Source organism: Scomber scombrus, chromosome 17 (assembly GCF_963691925.1).
Source record: "Scomber scombrus chromosome 17, fScoSco1.1, whole genome shotgun sequence".
Classification (NCBI taxonomy): domain Eukaryota; kingdom Metazoa; phylum Chordata; class Actinopteri; order Scombriformes; family Scombridae; genus Scomber; species Scomber scombrus.
The window spans coordinates 15,715,513-15,729,099 of record NC_084986.1 but is presented as its reverse complement, the minus strand read 5'-3'; the positions used below and the strand labels follow the sequence as shown (position 1 = coordinate 15,729,099).

The window sequence follows — 13,587 nt, the reverse complement described above, 5'->3', positions numbered from 1 at the left end:
ATTTATCTAAGTTGGTAGAAACCAAAAATAAGGGATCTCTTGATTAAAGGATAGATTCATAATTGTTCAAGTTTGTCCTTAAACAATAGTCAGGTGGTATGCATGATCTTGTGTGCCCACTTTGAAACTGTGGTGATTGTATAGACCTTCTGTGCTGCCGGGCTTAAGACATGTGTGAAGCATCCGTGTTTTAGAATGTTTAGCTTTTTTTCAGCAACATCTATAGTATTGTCTACTGTCACAGCTACAACTTTGTGTTCAATCAGAATCAGCTTTATTAGCCAACCATGTGGACACATACAAGGAAAATACAAATATTATATGAGTCCGGACAGACTCAGACAAACTTCAATTTGTTGGGTGGAGGGATAAAACTACAGGTTGGTATTTTAAGTTCTTCCTGTAATCATTCCTTCTGTTCATACTGACCATTAAGAGATCACTTCATAATTCACTATTAATGGTAGGTGCATAGGTAGATAGATAGATAGATAGATAGATAGATAGATAGATAGATAGATAGATAGATAGATAGATAGATAGATAGATAGATAGATAGATAGATAGATAGATAGATAGATAGATAGATAGATAGATAGATAGATAGATAGATAGATAGATAGATGAATGAGACATCTCCAGCAACCTCCTTCGTCCCTTTATGTGGAGGAACATAATCATCACCATAATCATCAATGTAACTAATGCAGAAGACTGAGCTTTGAATTCTAGTGAGTCATTAAGCTAACACACAAGACTGAACCCAAATGACTCAACATCCCTTAATAATATTAGGGTGAGGAAACTGTATGTGCGCGTGTTTGCACATGTGTGTGTGTGTGTGTGTGAGAGAGAGAGAGAGAAAGAGAAAGTGAAAAGTGGATGTATATCACATCTATATCGAGTTCTGTCTAACATACTTCCTGAAACAATTTGGCTCAGTTGTCATCCAAACTGGGATCAATTTATTACTTTACGTCAAATCAAGCTGAACAGTGGGAGCTTGATCAGGGTTCTTACTGAGGATGTATGGTTAACATAGACCACACACACACACACACACACACACACACACACACACACACACACACACACACACACACACACACACACACACACACACACACACACACACACACACACACGTCATATAGGCAGACTACAAGCTAGTGAAATGGTCTATTGACTTTATGTACGATCACCCATCTGAATAAGCAAAATGGAGTGTAATGGGGTTAATACACTGCAACCTGGCACTAATATACCTCTCTATGTGGTTGTTGATAAGTTATTCTTGCCGACATACTAATCGCTTGAATTTACATCCTCAGTCACCTGACAAAGAGTCACCAGGCAGGTGTCACACTGATGCACACACACCACCTTCAATAAATGTGTGTTTTAAACCACCATCTCTGCACATAACTTATTTCTTGATCAATTACTTGAAATGCAGTTTTCATTAAAGACACTAACTAAATGAGCTTTGTCCCCAATCCCCAGTAATTGGACTGTTTCACAGCAGTATGTTTACATGTCATAGCACTAAAAAGCACAGGTGTAATTAATAACATTATCAATGGCTGAATTAAATTTAAGTTAACCAGTGGCAGGGCTAACTTTACAGCAACACTATTTACAGGTGTAAATTATTCACACCTTTGCTTTTCCTTCTCCGACAAATCAAACAGTTTGCTGTGGAAAAAAAAAGAAAGAAAAGAAAAAAAAGAAAGAAAAGAAAAAATGGCCTCTGACCACACAGTTTTTTGCCACCTTGATCCAAAAATTTGCTCAGCAACCTGCCCAACCAGCATTTATTTTATAGATGACACAAAAGATAATAGGATGTTACTGCTTTATTGTTTCATTTCCACTCATTTATTAAGATTTTACCCTTTAATTTGTGACCTGTGTGACAAAAAGGATTATACTGGATAAAGTCACTCAGTTTATCCCCAGTGGTACTCAGGTGTCCTAATAAGGAAGCCTGTCTGATAAAGAACTGACTTGCAGTTGTTATGTCCAACACTGCATGGGAACAACAGAATGTACCAAAATTATAAATTTTTATTTTCTTCCCAGCAAGGAACTGTCAGGTTTAATGACAAAGCAATACTGACCTCATCACTTCTTTTTTAACAGACAGTAAAAACGTCAAATTAACCAAAATTGTGCTCTCCAACAACTAGTGTGCCAAAGGTCTGGAATTATGTGCCAAAAGTCTCCAGAGTCACTGCACTGTGCACAAATCCCACTTAAATCTGACAGCCAAAGTGCCATTCCTGAGCTGTGAGCTAGTCCATTACAAAGCAGAGGAAATAATACTTCCCACGTTGCACTTGAAAATTCATCAATCATGCTCACTCTATGTTACTGTCAACTATGTGGGTTCAAATACTGTTTGTGTGCTTTTACATAATTTGCATGTTTCCGTGCCTGATTATGCAAGATTCAATGAATGAGCTGCTTAAAATGAGATAATAATCTAATGACACAAAGTATTTTACAAAAAGGTAATAAAACCAGGCAAGGCAGATTTAAAACAAATAAAAGTAATAAAACTGATAAGATCAAATAATTAAAAACATATATAAAACATTTCCAAAAGCTCTCACAAAGAGACATTTTTTAAAAGAGCCAAGAGTTAAGTGCGTCTCAGTTGAGCAGGCAGAGAGCTCCATAGTTTGGGATCTGATCACCCTTAGTCAGCAATCGTGAACTGGGAGTAACTAGCTTTGGTCCATCCACAGATTTTGATGGCTGAGAGTGCACATACCAGGTCAATAAATCAGAGATGTATGTAGGTGCAAAGCTCTTTTAAGTCTTAAAAGTGAGCAATAAGATGCTAAAATCAACGCAACATATATCCAGTGTAGAGAGGCAAGCACAAGGCCAATGTTTGGCAGCCAGGTGGGGATTGCAGCAGTGGTGCTGATCACAACCCAGTCATCACCAACCCTGACCCATACATGCAATAGACAGACTGGGTTTGTCTGAAGACATAAAGTGTTAAGAACAATACTCTCACCCACCTCTCCTTTCTTGACTCCAAGTTCTAATAAAAAACATGTGTATCTTGCATGGAGGAAAAATGTTTACTTTATATTTCTGGACTCTTTCCAATCAGGAGGGAAAGAGGAGTATGTAGTTTTGAATTCCTATTAGATTGCAATTTAAAAAATAAAAAATAAATAAACCAGCATGTGCACGTTCAGCTAATTTGTGTTTAACCCATTTTGACTGTTAACTTTTAGATTCCTTTAGGATGCAGAAGCAACAGCTGTTTGACGCATATGTCTTGGTTGAAGTGCAGTAAATGATAAACATAAAATATTTCTTGTGCAACACAGAAACCACCAGTTCACAGAGTCATGCAGCAGCTGCATGTATGAATCCACTAACCACAGGTTACTGTGATTTCACAGCAAAACCCTGTTCAAAACAGAAACCTTAATAGCCAATGACATTAATATATGTGCAACTGTTAAGTCATATGGTTTTCATGTTGGCACAGTATAGTTGTGGTTATCACCAAGTCTGAGGTTCCCCTCAGCTCATTTGTTGTTTTTACAGCCTGCAACTTTAATATTTTGGTTCACTCTCACCTCTCTATTAGTGTGGTTGCAGCAGGCAGCTGCAAAATAAGCTCTAAAGACTCCCTGTACACCATTAATCCAGCATCAAACAGCAGACAGACAAACTTAGTGACCAGCTGGGGAACAGGGTTGTGCATTTAGTAGCTAAAGAGCCAGCTATTAGAGCCAGATATAAGAAGTTGGCAGAGATCAAAAACAGAGAATGAACACAGAACTTAATATTCGCCAGGTGGCCAGAAACACAACTCCAAAAACATGCTAATGTTTCTTCACATCTGTTCGATGCGTAAGTGGGCATTCAGATCAAAAATAGCCCTGCATTAAAACAATGGATAGGTGAAGGTGCTGCTTTAGGTAGGAACTTGCATTAACACTTATTTCACTGGCCAATGCAATGTCTTGCCAGATGAAGCCAGTTGAGCCTGTTCCAGTTTTTGCCAGACCACCCTGCATTTTTGTTTTAATTTACAGCCAATTTTTCCCAGGGCCCACTCACGATATGGCAGCAAAAAATACCCCAGCAGCCCAAAAAACATTTTCTCCATAGACCACCATTGTAAAAGAAACGTCTGTGAAACTGTTGACAGGACACCTCAACTGCAGATAAAAGTCAATTATGACTCTTTCTTTTATGACTTTTTGATGCATGGCAATCGTCATTACAATGTAAAGTCTATGGGTTGAGTGGGAATTTGTGGGCAGGACCGGTAGGGGAAACATCATGATACATATTCGGTGGGATGCACAATGCGAAACCAAACCCAGAAGCTAGAAATGTTTTTGGGTGTATGTGCCTGCCAAGCAATTTTTTCTGGACTGAATAAATGGACGGAATTTTCAGTACTGTATAAACATCCATGCCTCAGATCGAAGTGAACATTTGCTTACGCTGCATTTACACCAAATCCAGCTATGCGGGACAGGCCTCCCATTTATTTGAATGGGGGTAGTGCGTTTAGGTTGCGGGAGTTGGGACCGCACGGGGCTCAGCAAAAAAAACGCAGCGACCAACCAGCAAAAAGTTTAACCAGAATCAGCTTTTGCCAAAACGTAACTCGAACTCGCGTTGCGATGGCTAATCACATAAGCCTGCAATCAGACTGAAGATGCCCACAGGAAGAAGAGCCTTGTTTACTAGCTGACTTTGTCAACATTCTGACTCATTTTAAAAAAGATAAGAGAAAGAGAAAGAGAAAGAGAGAGAGAGAAAAGTGGTGGTCGAGCGAACTAGTCAGTGAATGAAGAGAGGGAAATGAATCAGAGAAATAAAACGTTATTTTGAGATTGTTTCATGGTGGTTACGTTAGCACAAATAAACACGGGCACACCTCCCCGCGGGAAGTTGCCACATTACTGTATTCTGATTAAATGTTTTTCTTATAGAGACCATGTGCTCAAGTAATCCCAACACATCCCTGATCTGTCCAGTTCCACATGAAAGGAAAATGATTTATGATGTACACATTCTTCTCTTCACACACACACAGACATGTACAGTATTTGCGCAGGCACACCCACACAGAGCAGATTGCATTGCTGAAAAGATATGTCTTTTTCTAACCTTTACTTATCCAATGAGAGCTGCTGCTTCGGGCAGTTTCTCCTTTTTTCGCACAATTCTCAGTCTGGTGTCAAGTGTTTTCACATTGCCTTTATTCTGCAGCCCTGGATGTGGAACACATTTCTTATTGGCACAGTAGTGGCAACTCTGCAACCAAAACCCTGCAATTTTTCAATAAGGAAACATTAACTCATTTTTCATTTTGACAACACAAAGCAATGTAGCTTTAAAGTTTATTGAAACTGAACAACACTTCATATGAATAGATGGCAATTGTACGTTTGTCAAGTCGGGTGAATTGTCCCAAGTGAAGGCAAGATTGAGGACAAAGCCAATTTCTTGTTGGCTTGTGCATGTGATGTCTGTTCGGCTTGGCATATTGTCTTATTCTGTTGTCTGCTTTGTTGTTCAGCTAAAGACAGTCAATACTAATGCTAAATGCTAATACTAATGATAAATACTAACTAGATAGCCCTTAAGGATCTGACCACATCCAACCCATACATCTCCCTGGGATATCGCAGTCAAGGATATAAAGCCAGACTAGTTGAAAACACCTGTATGGCAGAAAAAAGCTTTTAATAATTTGTTCCATGCTGCATTATTCTCTTGTTAACCTCCCAGGTTCACCATGTGATAATTGGTTTGTGGTGATTTAATTATATGAAAATGTCTTTATAGTGTGAATAGGTGTTGAAGCCCATTATTAACCTACATGATTGGGGCCATGTTGCAACACCTGCATGATATACTGATATTGAGTTAAAATGTAGTTCTAGGTTCTCCTTTCTGTTTGGGTTCATAATGTGTTTGCATTGTAACACTAAATAAATGTGTGCTTAAACTACCACAAAGCAATTATTCACTAATACATACACAATGCAAAGAGAGAAGGGAGAAACAGGGTGGTTGAGAGGCCAGGAGGGGACTATGGCAAATTTTTGTGCCTAGTGGATTTGTGTGGCCCTCACGTTCTTCCCACTTCATATGGCCAAAGATCCATACATAGGTCAAATGATGATAGCAACAAAACAAAGTGCATCCACTGTGGGTTGAAAGCTCCAGAAACAGCTATGTGAACCTTGAGTTAAAACTTTTTTTTTGTCAAACCATGATCACGCTCAACCACCTCTCTATTATCTTATTCCATACATTTATAATCTTAAAAGGAACCCCGACTATTAACACTTGTATGCCCTAATACGCTATAATTGCCCCCTCCTACTAAAATCTCTTTAGAAACACATGAAATATTTTTTGGTTATTTAAAAATCCTCAGCATTTAATAGATATTTTGACATACGGAGGCCGCCATTACACTACGTGGGCAATGAACTCTGGGTTGATGAAGTAAAATGGTTGCATTCGAGAGGCGACTGTGCTGCTTTTGGTTGTAATTTCCAGTTGAAATGAAACAAAGCAAGTGATGTAAGTCTTCACAGCTTTCCTAGCGATAAGAAGGGGAGAAAGAAGTGAGAAAATGCATGTGGACGAATACTACTTCCCAAAGACCTGTGGCTGTGTTCTCACCTCTTCAATCTTGATGCGTTTGATGCATTTAGTTGCCCACAGCTGCTAAAAGAGCTTAACGGATGCTGCTGGTTAGAAGTGACCAAATACCATGCCTACAATCACATTAAATGCCCTCGGAAAGCAAGTGATATCTGCTGTAAGAAACATCAAAGACAGGAGATGCTGATAATGAAAACACAATTATTCTTATTTTCAGTTGAATGCACTGATTAAAACACACATATGAATATTATATTCCATTTCTGCCAAATCTGTAGATATCACTAAAATCTGGACACTGCACCTTTAAACACTGAATGGTGTACTGCACGGTATCCTAACATGGCTCTGCTTTGAATACAGTGAAAACGGCTTACACAGCATATTTGTCATAAAAACATTGTAATTGCTTCCTACTTTTTTGGTCATAACACAAGGCAGCTACATGACAGAAATACAGCTCTTGGTGATTTTTAAAAGAAACTTGATTGTTAGTATTCAGTTTAGAATAGATTTGACATATTTTTATTTAAAATGTACACAGTATTTTATATTGGATATGATTACTTGACTTGTGGTACTTGTATTTTCTCTTACTTTGTATATTTTGCTTGTTATGCACCAACGTGCCAAATTCCTTGTATGTGCAAACCTACTTGGAAATAAAATTTGAAAATAAACTAATTGAAAACAAAAGGTCCAGCTACTGAGTGGATATTGTGGTGAGGATCTTATTTTAAACTGCTGTTTGCTCAAGAATTAACTGTCTATCTCAACTTCCATCTCCATCTATCTCAAGCCAGCATGGACAAAAAAGTCTATGAAGTGGAAACATCAACATTTCCATGACAACTGGACAGATCCAAGTAAAAGATTGTGTGATACATTGGAAAAGTCCAGAATAGAGTGGATCTTGTTTTTTCTGTCAGATTGGACCTAATGGTTCAAACTGTTTACGTTGCATGTGTGAATTTTCCTTATAGTTTTTCAGCCATTAATTTAAATATGTGTGTGTTAAAAAAAAGAAAGAAAAGTGTTTTGGGAAGTTTTGACTTTGGCCACTACATTAAATGTGATGCTGGGGACATATTTTCAGAAAAAGCCACCAGGCCGTAATTTAACAAGTATTGTTTATTTTACTCCCCTTGCCAACAGACAACCTAATTGGCAAATGCAATGCATAACCTCACCAACCAGACAGGCTATTTAAGCTGTCAAATGTCCTTCTTATTCTGTGCAGCTGCTTGCTAACTACTCACATCCCTCTATCACAGCTGTAACCTACTATGAGTTGGATTTCATCATGGGCGGCTAAAATGTCCATATTCAATACATGTGTTGACTGACTTAACAGATGCACAGCAGGAGAATCTACTGTCTAAATTCAGCTCAAGTTGTAGCAAGGTGAAAGCCAGCTATCTGCTGAAAGAATGAGGGAAGAGAGAGAGAAAGATGATGTGAAAGATGAAAATGAATGAAATAAGAATCTCAAGCATTGAGAGGCATGAATGATCTATTTGATCTATTAGGGGGATTTTCTCACACCAGAAACACATGGAGAGAAAGTCTCGCATGGATGGCAGCAGCAGGACGGTGATAAGTCACTGCAGGCCTGAATGTTGTTAAAGGACAAACGGTTTCCAAACTGAGATTTCACTGTGGATTTTAATCTTGCCCCCAAAAACAAATTATTCTGTAAATGAGAGTACATGTTTCCTATTTTCACACGATTCAGGATGTGTTGCCCAGGGTTTCATCGGTCCCCTTAAAAGTCACAGCCGACAAACCCAACCTTGTTTTTCTTGAAAGTGTCAGTTTATCTGACCCCAACCAGTGAAAATATTCTTAACATCCTTGATTACAGAAGTGGGTTCCTTTTCTGCGGCTCAGATCTGAAAAGACTGTGCTCTTTGACAGAGTTGAGTAAGTGCCCTTGAATAACGCCTTTTAGGAAGTGAACATTTTCCACTTGGACAAGAAGTTCAGGAAGAACGAGGCATGTTTATGGGAAGACTATCACATCCTGCGCTAATTAATTAATTAAACAGTCTCTCAGAAGAAAAGTAACACCAAGAGTTCAGGAGGAAAAGGAGAATGAGGCATGTTGAGCGTGTTGAAATCAGTGACCATAACACTGCATGTGTGAGGTTTACCACATGCGGTTTAATAAAAGTCATATGCACATGACTCATTGACCTATAGATATTGGACACATAGTTACACATGTGACTTTATAAAATTTAAAAAGGTCATACAACTGCCCAAGGTCAAAAAAGGGGGTTAAACAAGGTTATTTGCAAACATCACATAAAAACATCAATTCTAACAAGCAACCCTTTTACTGTTGTGTTCCTGCTCACAAAAAAATTACAGCAGTAGTCAAACATAATGAATAAAACTTACTGAAGTGGATAGAAAGCAAACTGCCAAAGTACACAGTTAAAATAGCTATTCTTCTGTCTTAACTCACCTGCTTGCCAAACCATTTAAAATAATACTGAGATTTATGAAAACATCAACCTTCCTTTGTCTTTCTTTAAAACCACTCATATTTTTTTTTTCTTTCTCTCTAAAAGTCAGACTGAATTTACAGCTATTCTCACTAAATTAAACAAGAATGTTCACAAACATTGTCCTTTACTTTGTGGTGTAAACTGATATGTTTATTTAGCACAGTGATGTTGCTTTGAACTATATGGAAAGATGAAAAGAGTCAAATCCAGCCAAAATGCAGGCTAAGTGTGTTGTGGCCAAATGGCACAGTAGTACCAAGTGAACATTTTTATGTCCAGTGTTTGCAGAATGACGCCCTCTGCTGAAAGTGCTCGCTCTCTTTGCAGAATAATTCATGGAATAGCAAATTCAATGGGATATGTATTCTGATATCATATTTGCAGTTTATCATAAGGATAATACATGTAAGTCCCCCTTTCAGTGGGAAATATATCTATATCAAAGACTTGGATGGTGAAATCTCATTTCTAATTCTGCATTTAATAGAAAGGATATATCAGGTTTAACATATAATGTAAACATCATGGTTGTAGCTGAGGATGTCAGTGATGATTATTGTAACTTTATTGATTTTTGTGAGACAATAAAGTATTCATTTTACTCTTACGCAGTCACGTCAGGGGTCCCGCTCTGCTACACATGCTGTTTTTCCCTCAAGTATTTCAACAACCCCCTTAGTGGGGTACAAGCTTGGATTGTCCCCCTTCTCAGACTGATAAATAAAGTGATTTCCATTCATCAGAAAGAGGAAATGTGATCTCTTGCAATCTTAAGACACATCTGCCATGCATAGAATACTGTAGAATCTACAGTATACTATGCATGGCATCTACAATGTAGATGTAGGCAGGTCTATGGCTGGACCTTTCTTAAACATCACTGTTATATGATGTCACTGGATTTCTCATTACACCTTAAAAAAAAGTTGGATGCAGCCTCTCTGCTCCTTAAAAAGTCAAGATAACTTATCCTATTGTAAATCACCAGAGTCCATATTTTTTGTCGTCATTGTGGTCGATAAGATTAATCAGCGTCGTGCTCTGCCATTATCACTTAATCTCTCCTGAACAGGCGCAGAGCATCGCCTGTTCAGAGGAGGGGACTGGGGCTGGGGCTGGGTGACAGTGCGCGCTGTCCTTTCAGCACCAAGATTTTACGCACGACCAAGAGTTACTTTGCTCAGCAGGAAAACACCAACAGCCTTTTTCCTAACAGCCAGTCATGATGATATAATGGAACATACAAGATATAAGAGATGTTATTATTTGGTGTATTTCCGGAAAGCCCCAAAAAGTTTAAAGTTGTGCGATTCGATTGTTTTAAACACCTCTATTGAATGTTTTTGAGTTGTGGCGCTGCATTAAATGTAATTTCATGGTTGTGAAACATGTGCTTTCCCCTATAATAAGCAAACAACTTTAGTCTGAGGCAGTCACATTTGAGGGGGGAGCATGCATGGGAGCCAACAGAACGCCCTGACTTAAAGGAGCTGCACTGACCACAGAACACTAGTACACACTAATCTCCAATGAGAGAGAACCCTTTTGTAGACCTCAACTATGCTGTGGAGTCATTTGGTCAGAAATGAAACCTGCGCAATGAGCTTTAAACCCCGTGCGTAATTAATTTTCATAGAATCGGCCTTAAACGGTGCGTAATTGTGTTTTCAAATCCCACGATGGACCTAAAGCGCGCAATGGCTCTAAATGAGGTTATGATAATCGCAAGAAGGATATAGGAGCATTGCCATTGAGATGCCGGTATCTGCGCTGTATGCTGTACTAATTGGAGATTTCAGTGGAAGTATTAGTAGAAAACACGCTTCCTGTAACAGCGTATCGCACAGATAAATGGAGCAACGGAAAGGAGGGGGGCGCAGAAAACTTCTAACGTCGTTCAAGTGATGGTCAGCAAACTCAAGTGGACTTTCCGCTTCAGGAGTGCAAATAATGCGTCTTATTATTATCACAGACACGGCGGAGTAACCCACAAGGGACAGGTCACCACGTCTGCGAGAGAGAATAAAAAGTGAGCTTTACTTCAGGGCGACTGATCCGCTACTTCAACGAGGACGCACACGGGACTTGGAGCCGTTTGTCCACTCTCTCTCCCTGCAGTCAGACGGTGATCAGAGGGTGACCACAGATGCTCAGTGAACAGTCGTACGACTTCAGAGGCGTTTGTTTTTCAGACTTTAAAAGGGACATATTTCGGACCGGACAGGATCAGGGAACTGGACTGAAGTTGCAAACGCTTCCTTATTTCCATTTTCATCCTTACTGGACGCAGAGGAAATATACATATTCGCTGAAGAAGCTACATAGGCCTTAAGGTAATTATTCTATATATATTCAGACTTTGGACAGATCAAAACTACATGTGCTGCGATCTAGTTTGCATGTAGTTTGTTCTCAGCTCTCTATTTCTTGCTAAACAAATCTCAGAGTTCCCAAACAAGTAGCAACTTCACTAAACCACAACATCAAACCCTTACTGATATGGCCTGGCCAATAACCACTTTCACTAATTGGCCTCTAAATCGATTTTAAAGAGTTTATAGCAACATTGACACAATCACAATATGAGAAACTGACATATGGATAGAAAAACACATTTGGACAGCTGGGAAAGTGTGACCGTAGTGTTTATTATGGTTTTAACGATGTCATACAGCAGTTTAGAGCTGTTCTTCACGCTCTCAGTGGGTGCTATGGTGTTCTGCATCATTTAATGGTGAATGATTTGTGAGACAATTTGATTTGACATTCCTCTTCGACCTCTCTTGCAGGTGTCCGGTTAAACCTTTTTACCCGAACCCCCCCCCCCCTCCTCCCTCCCAGGAGGCGTCGGGGAAGGAGTTCACTCCCCCCCCCCCTCTTTCTCTCTCACTCCACGGGAGCTATGAGCGGACAGCGCATACACTTCACTATGGGACTGGTGCTACTCATGTGCGCGCTTACCGGCCACTGCGGCCAGAGCGCGCCCTCTACGGCCCCCGCGGCGGCCGGCAGGGAAACTCAGCGAGACTTGAGGCGGATGGTGGAGATCATGAAACACGTGGAGGAGAGCCGGGGTCATCACAGCGCGAAAACGGAAGCCCCGTTAACAGCGAGGGCGAGGACCACACCGGTGGAGCCAAAGGACTTAAGCAACTTGAAAACAGACAGAGGGGATCAGGTTGTCGGTGAGTGACGACTTATGAGGCGGAACCCTTTAGCCTACTGGATCGATGCTGCACACTAGAGGATCTGGAATATGTTACATATTATTGCAAAGTCATTATAGACTGATGAATTAGGCAGGATGAAGTCAAAGGGTTGTTTCACCCAAATAACCCCAAAATAACATATTTTCTCTTGTAGCTTACCGAAAGTGGTATCAAAATGTGCATTTAAAAGTTTGAAGGCATATCAGATATCTTAAATCCTTGACGAACAACTACCTTCATGTCTAGATACCACTACAGGGGATTGTGAAAATATGTGTTTTTGTTATTTGTGTAAACCAACCCCTTAAATTTCCTAAGATTTTTGTTAGTTTGTGGCTATAGGCTCATATTCCCCCAGTTTGTACCAATACATCCAATCTCAAGGCAAGCTTGTAAATATCCAGAGATAATGAATGTTTATAGGCCTTTTAGTGTATTTCACTACTTCGCAGTGTTTAACCTGATACTCCTTTCCCATCCTCTCTCTCTCAACAGTTGTATTCCCCAGAGATCTCAGAAAGAAGGAGAAATTCATAAAACATATAACAGGTAAGGCATCACTGCAAACTACTGTATTGCCGTTGGTTGGTAACAATCAGATTCTGTGACCTGCAGTGCTGGTTAGGTTTAATCATGAGAAGTGAGATGGTTAGGGTAAGAATATCTGGGCAGGCACAGGTTGTAGTGGGTCACCAAGTACGGCATAACACTGGTGCTTACTGCAGGTGACTTTTTTCAAAAGTGTGATAAAGTCAGAGAGGAACTTTATGAAACAGACAGAGTGGGATGGGAGCGAGAGGTGAAGGGAGGGATGATGGCTGAGGCAGTCAAAAATACAAGAAATGTGAATGATAGCTTTAGATAATGGCTGTAAAACAGATGTTAGCACAGGTGGTACTAGGTAATGGAAATCTTCTTACAGCTTGCTCTCTTTCAGGTCCACTCTACTTCGGTCCAAAGTGCAGGAAGCATGTGTACAGACTCTACCACCACACCAGAGACTGCACGATACCTGCGTGTAAGCTTGAAACCACACTATTAAAGTATCATAAATTTATCTTCTTGTCCAGTGTCAACACTGTGTGTGAAAAGCATCCACTCATGCGTCTCCATTTCATCTTCTCCTCGCAGATTTCAAAAGATGTGCGCGGCTTCTCACACGGCTAGCTGGCAGCCCGCAGTGCACAGAGGGGTAG

General features: G+C 39.8%; 1 protein-coding gene across 1 annotated transcript; it reads left to right on the top strand.

Annotated features, from left to right (window-relative positions):
- Positions 1-12,084: 12,084 nt before the first annotated feature.
- LOC133997361 (ALK and LTK ligand 2a-like) lies at positions 12,085-13,587 on the top strand. The gene is made up of 4 exons (XM_062436937.1): positions 12,085-12,367; positions 12,887-12,940; positions 13,329-13,409; positions 13,523-13,587. The coding sequence occupies exons 1-4, from the start codon at positions 12,085-12,087 to the stop codon at positions 13,585-13,587; spliced, it is 483 nt and encodes a 160-aa protein (XP_062292921.1).

Bases quoted from the DNA above. Each gene is read 5' to 3' on its own strand.
- LOC133997361 (XM_062436937.1), top strand. From the start codon at position 12,085: ATGAGCGGACAGCGCATACACTTCACTATGGGACTGGTGCTACTCATG. The intron at 12,941-13,328 runs GTAAGGCATCAC...GCTCTCTTTCAG, and splicing joins ATTCATAAAACATATAACAG to GTCCACTCTACTTCGGTCCA. The intron at 13,410-13,522 runs GTAAGCTTGAAA...TTCTCCTCGCAG, and splicing joins AGACTGCACGATACCTGCGT to ATTTCAAAAGATGTGCGCGG.